The 15000-nt window shown below is 48.8% G+C and overlaps 2 protein-coding genes across 3 annotated transcripts in view; both read right to left on the reverse strand.

Moving 5' to 3' along the window:
• Positions 1-15000, reverse strand: part of agap1 (ArfGAP with GTPase domain, ankyrin repeat and PH domain 1) — a gene marked incomplete at both ends in the record, with an annotated part of 387500 nt that overhangs the window by 48456 nt on the left and 324044 nt on the right. The gene's annotated exons all lie outside the window — the stretch shown is intronic.
• On the reverse strand, positions 5766-13944 carry LOC308309337 (UDP-galactose translocator-like; the record flags this gene model as incomplete). Its single annotated transcript, XM_080754888.1, has 2 exons — positions 5766-6074; positions 13141-13944. The coding sequence occupies 2 exons, from the start codon at positions 13942-13944 to the stop codon at positions 5766-5768; spliced, it is 1113 nt and encodes a 370-aa protein (XP_080611014.1).

The raw sequence follows: 15000 nt of genomic DNA on the forward strand, positions 1-15000 counted from the left end.
CTCCCATCAATATCACTGCCGAGAGAGAACATGCGCTGGCGTGCGCGCGTGCGTGTGTGTGTACGCGCAGAGAGGATGTTGGCACGGACCAGTTACATCCAGGGGCGTCACAAGGGGGGGGAAAGTGGGACTGAGTTACTAGGGCCCAAGCTGGAGGGGCCCTAATTATTTTATACTTTAGCTATTGAAAAATAGCAGATCTACAAGCTCACAGCACGGCACCGAGTGCCGTGCTGCGAGCTTGTAGATCTGCTATTTTTTAAAAGTCGTGAAAGTGCGTGCAAATCTATGAATGCATGTATTTTTTAAGCGAACATTTGTAACTCAAATTTTGCTTCTGGGGGCGTCCCTGGAACTAAATATTTTGAGATTTGACATGAAAATGTTTGAGCACCAATGACATAGAAACATATAGGTTTTTCAAAAAACCTTAGAAGTATTTGAAATATTCAAAGACATTTTCACGATTTTTCAAAAAATAGCAGATCTACAAGCTCGCAGCGCGGCACTCGGGGCCGCGCTGTGAGCTTGTAGATCTGCCGCGCTGTGAGCTTGTAGATCTGCTAGTTTGCAACAGTTAAAGCACAAAATAATGCGTTCCCAGTCTAAATGGGTTAAACTCCCTCCCCCTATAAAGAACATTCATGGGGGGGGCCGCAGGGAATCCTTGTACCCAGGGCCCAGAATTTGGTGCGACACCCCTGCTTACATCTCCCGCACACAACCTCGCGCACGCGCCCCCAACAACGTTCACGCGCAAACCGACAACAAAAAGTCACAAGTGTGCTCGCTCGCGCGCATGCACGCGCGCGTTCGTCGTCTGCCGCATCCCCCAAACGGCAGACAGCCCCAAGGACACCCATAACTTATTTTACAATCGTTTAGTCTCAGCTCAAGTGGAAAACGTGACAACTTATCTCTGCTGACAAGATGCCAACCCCGAGCGCACAATTAACCGCCCTGGATTAACGGCCGCCCCATCTGCGAGCCTCCCCCGACTGTACGCGCAGTGGCGTCAGTTCGGCAAAAGCTAGGGTATGGCAAAGATGGGAGTCCTCGTGGAAAAGAGGCATTACATTTCGTATAACATGGTGAAAATAGCATGTTATACATACACATGTTATACATGCTCACAACGCCTCGCAGCTGCTATTTTCACAATGTCCGAAAAAAACGGGGAAAAAAACGACTTTTGTCAGTTTTTTACACAGGTTTCTACGGTTTCTTGGACTGGATGTGGCAGCCTGGAACGGTTGTTCAAGTGCAGCTAAACTTGGCATGTTAGTAAACGTGCCACAATTAACGATAATGCATTGCACATGTGCAGCTGACCTGCGGAACCTGGGAATATACCATTCTGTCAAGATGGGGAGAATATAATTATAATACCTATAATTAAAGTGACCATTTTGTTAAATTTTGCATTTGTCGTTATTTTACTGTAATTTAACAACATAATAACCAGCACAGATAGACAAAGAGACATTCATGGATTTATATTTAAAAGTAACTTTTATTTTCCCCCCTGGACCCAGGGTATGGCAGCTGCATACCCCTGCCATACCCAATTGACGCCCCTGTGTACAAGCACGCGCATACGAACACAAGGACGCACACACCTCACTCCCGACACCCACCCAGCACTTCCTCTCTCTTTATTTTGTTTTCTAACATTCTCTCAATGCCTTTTCAGTCTCTTTCCATTTGTCAGGCACGTGCACACATAGATATCAAAGGGGGCTTGAGCCCCTGCCCTTTTACCCGTCTGTAAAAAGTGCCCTCTCCAGACCATGTGAATGCAGTTTTTACTATGGTGAAAGAAATGCAAATGCCCCCCTTTCCATGTCATACCTGAAGGCAGCATTCAAGAGAATTCCCTTGTCCAAACTCTCCTTGAATGCATACTGTAATCTTATGTTGAAAGAATTGCCCTCACTGTGTAGAAATCCATGCAGTTATGCCACATCTCCAGTATTGACTTGATTATGCTTAGTTCAATGTGGTATCAAGCAACGAAAATAGCCGGCTGTGATGCGTTGTGAGCTTTGAGGTCTGCTATTTTCAGTGTTTTCACCAAAATGCCCTTTTTGACATTTCAGCCTGTGCCTCTCTAATATTCTCTGCACGTCCCTGCCATTTGTAGTTGTCTCTTTAGCTGCTATCTCCTCTCCTTTCTCTTCATGGCATCTGTTGTGAAATGTTGACCGCATGCTAACGCTACACCGGGGGTCTTTCAACGATTTCAGGCCAAGGACCCCTTAGTTGAGAGAGACATGAAGCAGGGACCCCCACAACCTTGTCATAGATTCCAAAGAGTTTTGTCACAATCGTCAGTGTATTTTGGATTCATGTCAATTTGTGTTTTCAGATATTTAACCACTTGAACTGTTAATACCTGATAAACTTGACCTTTCACTCTGTACTTAGTCTGCTCTTTTTTCCCCTCTACACCAAACCTCTTTGGACTAAAGGTCTCCGAATATATGGACACTAGGGTTCAAGTACTTAATATAAAAAAGGAGGAAAAGGGTTTCTATCACACAAAGATTTGGAGGACCCCCTGTAGTAACTCTGAGGACCCCCTACCGGACCCCCTGCGCTACACGTTGTGAGCCTGTCAACGGCCTATTTCCATGTGTAGAGGGAAACGAGGAGAGTAGAGGAGATTAGAGAAGCGTATCACCTCATTAAACTCATTGACTGCCACAAAAAAAACAGCGTTTTCCACATACTTTTGAATCGCTGAATATTCTGTGTCATGCGCGCCCGCGCATGCACGGGGGCATTCGCGGCGTGCGCCCCCCTGGGAGTCCATTTAAAGCGTTTCACAGCTCTAAATGTTATTTAAGGAGGGCGAGGGGGCAAAAGAGACCGAGTGTGTGTGTGTGAGTGTGTGTGTGTGTGTGTGTGTGTGTGTGTGTGTGTGTGTGTGTGTGTGTGTACGTACGAGTGTGATCCAGATGTGAAACCTGTCACTCAAGCTCATTGTCACATTAACACACACAGAACCTGACAGCTGTCAGTCCTCCTCTGTGTGTGTGTGTGTGTGTGTGTGTGTGTGTGTGTGTGTGTGTGTGTGTGTGTGTGTGTGTGTGTGTGTGCGTGCGTGCGTGCGCATGCATGTTCCTTTTGTGTCCTGATTGCCATTTGAGTGAGTGCATTTTGCACATCGGCCATTTCCGTGAATGTATTTTAGTGTCGAGGAAAGGGGGAAGGGGCACTAGTTTAGATCCCCGAGGGACTCCTATCGGCCAAGTACATACATAGGGTTGCAGTGGCCGTGCAGCACATGAAAAGTCCACCATTCCATTTGTGCAGGGGTCACCGCCATGTTGCTGGCTTGTGGTTGACATCTTTATCAAAATAAAAATTTTGCCATGCACATAAAAAATGAGTGGACAATAATATTATCAGAAACACAAGCTAGCTAGCCCTGAATGACGAAAACAGGTCTGTATAAAAGTCTGTTCAAATGGAACCAAATGCAAGGAGTCCATTTGGGGGTCCTTGCAAGTAAGGACACATTTATCCGCGTACGGACATGTTGATGACCCCTGCATTTATACTGCATTTACTGTACACTCAATGTGTGAGGTAGAAGAGTGCCAGGTAACCACATGGGGGTCCTTCATTTTACATTAGTTCCCAATTTACATGATTTGCTTTTCATGATTTAAATGATATTGTGTCTCTAGGCTATAAAGGCTTTCCATTTTCTTAATTATGTATTTCATATTTATGTGTATTGTCCATGTTTAACCTTTATTTTATGACCTAACAAACATGGGAATCTCTCAAATTGGGCCCACACGCGGAGCTCCGCCGCAGGGAGCCTGATGCCGTGATCCAGACAGAGGGCCCCAGAGCAGAGCTCCGCGGTGTAGCCTATCATCAGTCTTTCATTGATCTGCCTGCCAGGACTTCTAATGCAGCTTTAACTGTTTATCAAACTAATGACTGCAGGGAGACCAACAGGACCGCCGCTAATAACTGCTAAAGTGTGTGTGCGTGTGTGTCTGCGCGCATGTGTGTGTGTGTGTGTGTGTGCGTGCCTTTGCGCACGTGTGGCTTGGTCCTGCCTTATCCCTGCAAGACCCGAATTAATTTCTACTGGCCAAAAAATAAATAAAAAAAATCAGATGGTGTTGTAGGAGTCCTAATCACAGGACAATGTAATGTTAAAAATGTATAATGTTTTTGTAAGATTTTATAACCATAAATCATAAATCACAAATCATGCTCTAATTTGCATTTTGGGGATATTTTTCACAATAATAACACATGTGCCTCCGACTGTGTTGCAGACACAGTGCCGGTTCCCCCTTTAATGCAAACCCCATTATACCCGTTGTCATAGGACCCGTTTTGACCATCTGTTTGAAAAAGCGACAGAGATCTCATATATGGGCATAAAATGGACGCAGATAAACAGATATCTCCATATATGGCATATATGGGCATACAATGGACGCAGAATCACAAAGATCTCCATATACGGGCATAAAAGGGACACAGACAGATACAGAGATCTCCATATATGGGCATAAAATGGACGCAGATAGACAGATATCTCCATATATGGGCATATATGGGCATAAAATGGACCCAGAACTATAACTGCAGTGATCTCCATATATGGACATAAAATGGACGCCGACAGACAGACAGATACAGATATCTCCATATATGGGCATAAATGGACACAGGCAGACAGATGGTCAAAACGGGTCCTATGAAAACAGGTATAATGGGGTTTGCATTAAAGGGCGGGGCATTCATTCCCTATTTACATTGTTCCGAGTTGGCCAGGTCGCCGACTAGACGCTGGGCCGCCCGAAGGGCGGCCCAGCTTCTAGTACTAAACAATAGGATTTAATGGTGATGTTAAAGGAGTAGTTCACCCCCAAAATGACTTTTTTTCTATTGATTACTCATGCCATGGAGAGTAGAGTTCAATAATATTTTTTGTTTTTTGTCGCATTCCTAAGACAAAAATTTGATAACAATAAATTTACCCCCATTCGTTCCGGTTGGTCATCCGAAATGAATGGGGGTAAATTTACTATTTACAAATTTTTGTCTTAGGAATGCGACAAAAAACAAAAAAATATTATTGACCTCTACTCTCCATGGCATGAGTAATCAATAGAAAAAAAGTCATTTTGGGGGTGAACTACTCCTTTAATGTGAAAAAAGAACAGGAAAACTAATTATAACATTTTTTTTTAAATGATTTAAAAAATGTTGCCAAAAAGCAACGCTGGGCCTTGCAGGGTTATACCACAAAATAGGTTTTATCAGATGATAGCAGTGAAGTACACAGAAAAAGCTAACAACACATCAGGTTCTCCTAGAAATTCCCTCGAATTTCCACTGCTTTCACCGATTTTCTTCCTTTTTGAGCGGCGCTCCATAGCATGGCTGTGTGTGTGTGTGTGTCTGTAGCCTGTACATGTCATGTTTTGCCATAGCATTGTGTGTGTGTGTGTGTGTGTGTGTGTGTGTGTGTGTGTGTGTGTGTCTGTAGCCTGTACATCCTAGACTTAAATCCTAGTCTGAAGAGGTTATGCAAGCACGACCACCGCTCACTTCACATTGGGTGTGCTTTTTATGTACAGTATCCCAATATGTCCTGTATTTTAAATTGGGAAAGAAATCCAATTAAAAAAAATAGTTAAGATCGATACAACCATGAGACTGGCTAACATTTTCACAGCAGAGTTCAAGCAGTATGGACCTCAAGACGAGAATGAGGCGTTTTGTCCTCATTTCACGATGACTGACTTGAGGTGTAAAGTCTCCACATCTGATCCGCTGTCTCTCCTGTGTCCTCCCACAGCGGAGGACCCCAACGATGAAGACAAAAAGCGGTCAACAGCGGTCTTAGTCCTGATGTACATGCCGATGGCTCCGATCACCATGGCGACCCCACACAAAAACGGAAGGTCTACCTGGAAACCGAAAAGGAACACCGACATCACCACGGAAACCACAATGGAGAAGGACGTGGCGAACCCTTTGAGGATGTTGTCGGCGTACCTCACCACCACGGCCACCAGGAGGCCCCCGAACCCCTGATTGAGAACGGTAGGTTCCGTACGGAACCATTGTTTACTTAGATATGGAAGGATGACCTCCCACTTGGGTAATGACGCCCCCTGGCGATCATTCAGAGAAACTACTTCAGCTCCCGTACTAACGTAGGTAGGAAGGGCCTGTCACTCAAACCGGAGTGACCCGCCTCCAGGCTATATAAGCCCCCGGAGGCGGAAGTAACATCCTCTTAATACCACTCTCTGCCACATTCAGTGAAACAGAGGGGCATTACGTGGGAGGTCATCCTTCCATATCTAAGTAAACAATGGTTCCGTACGGAACCTACCGTTTACTGTCAATATTCCAGGATGACCTCCCACTTGGGATTCTTAAACTCCCCTCTAAGCCACAACCTACTCTCATACCCCCACACACCCCTCATACGGGTGAGCACAGCCCAAACGGGCGTGACCCATCACCCAGAAGGTCCCAGGCCCACCGGACCTGGGTGTGAAGGCATGAGAAAATAAGGAGAGACCCTGACAAACCGAAGTCCGCCTCATTCAACTGAATGAAAAGGACAAGTCCGCCTTATAAGTAAGACACACTATATAAGGAAAACACAGGGTCCCCCCAAAATACCCCAGGTGGCTACATGCCCACCTGTGGGAGGGGAAGATCCGACTCCTCTATGACGTAGAGGAGGCAACTGCACCCAGAACCGAATGCGCTAGCGAAGAGGATTCGATATCCAGGTGATAGTAGGCTGCAAAGGTAGAAGGCGAAGACCAATTCGCCGAAACACAAATCTCCTGAACGGAGACTCCCTTTGCCAGTGCCCACGAAGTAGCCACACCTCTAGTGCTATGGGCTTTAAGTGCCGCCGGCACTTCCACACCCGCACTAGAGTAAGCCAGCCTAATAGCATCCACAATCCACCTCGAAAGAGTGGGTCTAGACACCGGCTTTCTGACAAGAACATTGCCCATTTCCACGAAGAGCTGAGAAGAAGCTCTAGAACCAGCAGTCCTGTCACAGTAGGCCTTCAATGCCCTGACAGGACAAAGGCAATTCAGCCGTTCATCCTCCACCGAGACAAACGGAGGAGGATGAAAAGCCAGAAGAACAACAGGCTCCTTAGGAACCACCATGTTCTTAGGAACAAACTTAAGATGAGGCTTGAGCAACACCTTGAGATCATTGTTCATAAACTGCATGCACTCCGCAGACACCGAGAGAGCTTGCAGGTCACCAACTCTTTTAGCCGTAGCCAAAGCCAGCAAAAGAGCCGTCTTGAAACTCAAAAGTTTCAAAGGCATCCCTACAAGCGGCTCAAAGGGAGCCCGACATAGGCCCCCTAGAACCACCTGCAGATCCCAAACTGGGAACAAAGACCTAGTCACCGGCCTCAAACGTTCAACTCCTTGCATGAACTTGATGACCTCCGGGACTTTAGAAGGTGCCTTGCCCGCCACCCCCAGGTGACAGGCATTAATAGCCGCCAAATACCCCCTAAGGGTAGAAAATGCCAGACCACTTTTCAAGCGGTTCTGCATAAATTCCAGAATTTCCTGGGCTGACGCCACATGAGCCACCACAGGTGGAACACGCGACTCACACCAGTCCTCAAAGGCATTCCACCTTCCATCATAAGACGCCCTCGTAGAGGGCGCCTTAGCACTCTGAATGGTAGCAAACCACTTCAGAAGAAAAACCGGCTGCCAGCAGGTTTAACCTTTCACGTGCCAAACCCACAGGTCTAGGACCTGCAGGTCTTGGTGGAAGATCTCCCCCCTGGCCTGACTCAACAGGTCCCTGCACTGAGGCAGCTGCCAACCCGGTTCGCAAAGGAGAGGGGCGATCGCCGATCTCCACGTGCCCTTGTAGGGAGCCACCAGGAGCATCTCCAGACCGAACCTCCTGACTCTCTCCAGAGTGGGTCGGATTAAGTCGAAGGGGGGAAACGCGTACAGTAGACCTCTCGGCCACGTGTGCGCTAAGGCGTCCAACCCCAAGGGAGGACTGCCCTTCACCGCGAAGAACAACGGACACTTCGTATTCTCCGCTGACGCAAACAGGTCCGCCACTGGCTGACCGAACTTGCGAAAAATCTGGCTCGCCACCCTGGGGTGGAGAGACCAGTCCTCGTAGCGAGGACCTCCCCTGGACAGGAGATCTGCTCCGCTGTTGAGGAGACCTGGGACGTGTAAGGCCCTGATCGACTTGAGGCGCGACAAGCACCAAACCGTCAATTCTCGAGCCAGACGGTCCAGTGGCAACGACGACAGGCCCCCCTGTTTGTTGACATAAAACATGGCCGTCGTATTGTCTGTCCTGACCAGGACGTGACAATGCAAAATCCAAGGCTCGAAATGCTTGAGCGCCAGGAGTATAGCCATCAACTCCAAATAGTTGATGTGACGACCCCTCATCTCCAGAGGCCAAAGCCCCTGCGCTGTGCGCCCCTCGAAAGTGGCTCCCCATCCACTAAGACTGGCGTCTGTCGTGATCGACTTGCGGGAAACCACCTCGCCAATCGAGACTCCGCTGGTGAGGAACCCCTCCACCAGCCACGGAGACAGGGCGATCGCGCAGGAAGGGGAAACCGTAACCTTCTTGTACTTCAAGGAGGGCGGGATCCCGAGGGATAACATCCATCTTTGAAAAGGTCTCATATGAAACCTGCCCAAACGCAACAGATGTACTGCGGAAGCCATCATTCCCGTCAGTACCATGCAACTCCTGTAAGTGACCTCCTGGCCCACTTGAAAAGGAGTCGAGACATTCCCGAAACCTGTCCACCCTCTTCTCTGAGAGACGGGCCGACATGTCGGATGAGTCCAGAAGGACCCCAATGAATGTAAGACGACTTGCTGGAGTCAGCATGCTCTTGCCGTGGTTGACTATGAAACCTAAGGCCTTCAGGTGAGCCAAAACCACTTGTGTGTGACGCGCCACTTCGTGGGCGGAGCTCGCTGAAATCATCCAAACGTCGATGTACGTCGCCAACCTGACGCCCTGCTGTCTCAGCGGGGCGATGGCTGCTTCGGTCACTTTCACGAAAACCCTCGGGCTCAGTGACAGACCGAAAGGGAGTACTGTATACTCGTACAGGCGACCCTCGAAGGCGAACCGTAGGAATTTCCTGTGTGGGGGATAAATCTGGACGTGCTGATAAGCATCCTTCAGATCCACTGAACAGTGGAAATCCCCTTGCCTGACCGACCGTAACATGGTGGGTACAGTTAGCATCCTGAAAACGTATTTCTTCAGGTACACGTTTAGTGCCTTTAGGTCCAGGATGGGACGTAGCCCCCCCCCCTTTTTTGGGCACCAGGAAATAACGGCTCCAAAATCCCATGCGGGATTGGGTCCTGTCCAGCTCCACTATAGCACCCTCGCTTAGCAAGGAGCTGATCTCTTCTCTCAAAAGATTTGCTTTTAAACCACGCGCCCTGGTATGAATAACCCTGCTCGAGAGCGGGGGTATGTCTGCGAACTGTAACCTGTAACCCCTGGTTATCGTTCGAAATACCCAATGGCTCGGGTTGCATAACTTCCACTGGCGCGCACAGCGTGCTAGCGTGTTTTGAGCGAGAGAAACCCCACCACTGTGCTTCCGTGACGGCGGAGCTTTTTGGCGGCCGGACCGGAAGTGGGGAACCTGCGTATCCGTATCCGGAACACCCGGATGCGGAGCGCAGGGGTTCAATAGGCCGCAAGGCGGGAACACCTTCTGATTGTACCGCTTGACTAGCGGAGCTTTTTGCGGCCGGACCGGAAGCGGGGAGCTAGCGAATCCGTATCCGGTGAAACCGGAAGCGTTCGGTTTTCGCTCGATAGAGCAACAGGAGGAGCAAAGCGATTCGACTGATAAACAGACTCGCCCACAACTAAAGCATTCTCCCCTGACAGGAGAGGAACTTTTACGCATAACCTCCACTGGCACGCGCAGCGTGCTAGCGTGTTTTGAGAGAGAGAAACCCCACCACTGTGCTTCCGTGACGGCGGAGCTATTTGGCGACTGGACCGGAAGCGGGAGACCTGCGTATCCGTATCCGGAACGACCGGATGCGGAGCGCAAGGGTTCAATAGGCCGCATGGCGGAAACACCTTCTGGTTGTACCGCTTGACTAGCGGAGCTATTTTGCGGCGGGACCGGAAGCGGGGAGCGAGCGAATCCGTATCCGGTGTCACCGGAAGCGTTCGCACTTCGCTCGATAGAGAGACAGGAAGAACCAAGCGATTCGACTGATAAACAGACTCGCCCACAACTAAAGCATTCTCCCCTGACAGGAGAGGAACTTTTACGTTTAATACCTGCTCTAAGGCCTTTATGCTTGTCCCTTGACCCGGGCTCATAGTAGGCCGACAGAATTTCTGACTCAAAGTTAAATTCATAGCATCGCTCACGCGAGGGAAAGCCCACTCGCGCGCATGAGGAACCACATAATTGTTTGACGTTAACATTACTGGTTGCTGATAAAAAACCTGTGATTGATTAAGGAGTCCTGACGGGACTCCATCATTCTTACAGGAGGCATGCATAAAGGAGTCATATTGTCGACGCGAGGGATATTCCACTCGCGCGCATGAGGAACCACATAATTGTTTGACATTAACATTACTGGTTGCTGATAAAAACCTGTGATTGATTAACGAGTCCTGACAGGACTTCATCAATACTACAGGAGGCATGCAAGATGGAGTCGTCTGTGCAATAGAGTTGGACAGAAACAGACTTGTTCTTTCAACAGATTTATCTGGGACATCTCATCTTCATTTCCCCGACGCGGGGAAGGCCTTTATGTTTGACCCTTGACGAGGGCTCATTAGTAGGCCAGCAGAATTTTGTGACTCATTGTTAATTCATTGCATTGACCACGCGAGGGATATTCTCCTCGCGTGTAAGGGGAACCATCTAAATGTTTGACATAACATTACTGGTTGCTGGCACAACCTGTGATTGACAAAGGAGTCCTGACAGGACTACATCAATTTTACAGGAGGCATGCAAGATGGAGCCATCTGCGCAATAGAGTTGGACAGAAACAGACTTTGTTCTTTCAACAGATTTATCTGGGACACAAGAGGCATATTCATTGACATTCTCATTTTTATTTCCCCGACGCGGGGAAAATAAACGTCCTCGTTTGGGGGGAGGGGAACCGGGTGACACCACGGACCCCTGCCCCAACACAATCAACCTCTACAATGTCCGCAACTAAAGCATTCTCCCCTGACAGGGGAGGAACTTTTACGTTTACTACCTGCGCTATGGCCTTCATGCTTGTCCCGTGACGAGGGCTCATAGTAGGCCGACAGAATTAGTGACTCATCGTTAAATTCATTGCATTGTTCACGCGAGGGATATTCCCCTCGCGTGTAAGAGGAACCATATAAATGTTTGACATTAACAATACTGGTTGCTGATAAAACCCCTGATTGATTAAAAAATCCTGACAGGACTTTCAACACTTTTACAGGAGTCATGCAAGATGGAGTCATCTGTGCTAGTGCAATAGAGTTGGACAGAAACAGACTTTGTTCTTTCAACAGATCTATCTGGGACACAGGAGGCATATACATCGACATTCTCATTTTCCTTTCCCCGACGCGGGGTACAGAAAATAAACGTCGTGCCCACCACTCTATACTGGGGTCTGACAGAACCCAGAAAAGATTGTGCTTGTGTAACTTCCATGAGGATTGTAGCGCTTTAGTGAATCCAACATCTCCGTTGCAGAAAACCAAAGTCCTCTGCCATCGCTCCACCCGCTCCACCCGCTTGACTGGCGGGTGGAGGGGCAGTTGAAGTGCTGGCGCCGCAGGGGCCTTACCTTTCACTGTAAAGACAGGGCGAGAGCCATCCTCCTCCGCCATGTCCTCCTCCTTCTCGTCCTCAGAGTATCCTGAGTACGAACCCTAGCTCTGACTGGAGCTCAGGTCCGATTCGCGCCTGAAGGATCGGACTGCTTTGTTAAAGTTCACGTCGAAGGGGACGTCCCCGACGGTCACATCACAACGCTACTCTTTAGGCACCGCGCCCGTAGGAGAAAGGTCACCGGAGGGATATTGTTAGACTTCTTAGTCACCTTCCTCGCGGTAACTCCGCCAGACCCGCCAGCTCCAGTGACAGTGGAGCTAGCTGCGGTCGGCTGCACGGCAGGCGGTGTCTCACGTCGCTTGGCGCCATCTTGACCAAGGCGCGCTGCTGAACAAGCGGTGCCCCGGACGGCAGCGCCGCACCTTGACTATCGGTGCGGGCCGCCTGGGGCGGACAGCCTGGGCTGTAGGATCCAGAGCGTTAAGCCCTCCTGGTGGAGCGCAGGCTCCGAGGCCTGCCCTAGCCAGGTGGAACCGATGTACCATAGCGAAGCAGTGTAGTTAAAGTTAACAAGGAAGCTGTCGAGCAACGAGCTAACGGCTAAAGCTAGGCCAAACTTGGTTCAGGCATAAACATACATTCCCTCGGCAGAAAAGCAAGAGGGACCATAGCAAAACATGTAGCTAACGTTAACAAGGAAGCTGTCGAGCAACGAGCTAACGGCTAATGCTAGGCCACGCTTGGTTCAGGCAGAGGCCTTAACAAGCTAACAGCAGAACAAACATACATTCCCTCGGCACAAAGCAAGAGGGTTCATAGCGAAGCAATGTAGCTAACGTTAACAAAGGAAGCTGACGAGCTAACAAGCTAACGGCTAAAGCTAGGCCACGCTTGGTTCGGGCAGAAGCCTGAACAAGCGGTAAATTTCTTTGTTATAGAAAAGAAAACCGTCGGTTTAGGACGGGACAAGAATAATTATTCTTAAGTACGGGTATAATTCTACACTCGCCGGTGGGCGACTCCAATGCCACCGCTTTAGGCTAATGCGCGAAGAATAAAATACAAAGGCTGAGTTTCAACTTATCTGAATGTGATATCGCAGAGAGTGAAAAAAGAGGATGTTACTTCCGCCTCCGGGGGCTTATATAGCCTGGAGGCGGGTCACTCCGGTTTGAGTGACAGGCCCTTCCTACCTACGTTAGTACGGGAGCTGAAGTAGTTTCTCTGAATGATCGCCAGGGGGCGTCATTACCCAAGTGGGAGGTCATCCTGGAATATTGACAGTAAACGGTCATCCACACCATCGGAGTGTAACCCGAGAAGAAACCGCGAGCGGAGACCTGCGCTCCGTCTTTCCACCAAAGTCCCAGCGTGCCGAGGGCCGTGCCAAAGAGTCCCATCTGGACATTCCGGACCCAAAGGGAGGCAGAGGTTCCTTTGAGGATCATCTCAAAGTACACGCCCGCAAACCCTGACGACAGACAGCTGAGTAACACGGCGGCCAATCCCACAACTTGTTTCTGGCCGGACAAATCAAAGGCCAGTTCCTTTTGGCCTTCCTGGCTTACCTGTACAACGGCCACCCCAGCGAACAAGAGCAGCAGGGAAGCCCACTGGACTCTGGACAGAGTCCTCTTCAACATCATCACGCTGAATAACGCCGTGGTCAGGATCTTGAGCTGGTATGCTACCTGGAAGCTGGCAGCTGGCAGGTTGGATATGGCGACATAATTCAGGTTGTTTTGTAGCGTATAGATGAGGGAAGGGACGGCCATCTTCAGCGTGTCTCTGTACTGGACAAACACGCTGTCATACAGGAAAAGCACTGTTCGCTTTAGATTACATCTCTTCTGCAGGAGGATGACGAGCAGACAGGCCAGAACTTTGAGGATCTCCGACATGACCACGGCCGAGGTCGAGAGGAAACGGTCGCCGGGCTGCATGCAGACGTATCGCATGACGAGGACGAGCGATGCATTCTGCACCACCAGCATCACCAGGCTGATATATTTCAACATCCTGCTGTTGGTTTCCTTGGGGCGTTCTGCCGTCTTCTCTTCTTCCCCCGCCCAGCTCGCCATGTGGGCAACAGCGGGCGGAAAACTGCTACTGAGATAAGGGTTGCTTGGTTTTGTGGAACCAAGAGAATGTCTAACCTGAGTGGTGCACAAGGTGGTTCAATGTAACTTTAAAGCAGAGAGGCTGAAATTGGGAAAAGGGTCCTGTAAGACACTGGGATATCTGGGTTGTAAGACCCAGATAAGGATAGTAGAGGAGTTGCTGATCTTCCCTCCTGATGGGAGTTTGAATTGGTCGAGGGTCTTGAAAGCAGAGTGTTGAAGATATTTTTGAGCGGTGCAAACCGCTCCTATATTTCACTTTCGGTTTATCTAGTTAAAACATATTAGCACGGGACGATTCTTTCATTCTTCATCGATTGGCTAGTTGAGTAACTAAACATTAGAATCGACCAATCAGAAACCGTTCTACTCATGACGACATGTGTTAGCCAAACAGAACAGACCAATCAAATGCTGTGTTGTTCATGTTAATTTAGATCTGTCTTGGCCATTACACTTGCACTTGAGACCGGTTTAAAGTTCATGAAAGGTCCAGGCGTAATGGCCAGGTTGTTTCATATCCTGGACCTCTCCTAAACCTTAAACTAACAGATTGAACACCACACAGGATTCGAAACAGCAACCACGCTACATTACCCTTGCAGGCTATGATTACTGTTTTGAATCCTGTGTGTTGTTCAATCTGCCAGTTTAAAGTTTAGGAAAGATTTGTGCCGGTTTAAAGTTCAGGAAAGGTCCTTCCATCTTTCTGTCTGTCTGATCCCCTCTCCGTTCTGCCCTCTGTCTGTTTTGTTTGAGCTTCTGGTCTGGACTGCATATTATTTTTCTCTTCTATTCACTCTTTGACTGCCACCAAGCTGTTAATGGCCAGGCTGTTTGTCTGACCTCCTGTCTGTTCTCCCTCTGTCTCCCTCTTGCTTTATAACCCACAAGAAGCTCTATTTGGCTCTATCTGTTTTCAGACAGCGACATTTAAGAGTTTCTCCTGCATCTCGGCTACTCCAAATGGAGTTTCTGGTGACACATAAATGTGCACATGAATGTGCACGATAAATT

Source organism: Nannobrachium achirus (genome assembly GCF_963921795.1).
Source record: "Nannobrachium achirus genome assembly, chromosome: 24".
NCBI lineage: Eukaryota > Metazoa > Chordata > Actinopteri > Myctophiformes > Myctophidae > Nannobrachium > Nannobrachium achirus.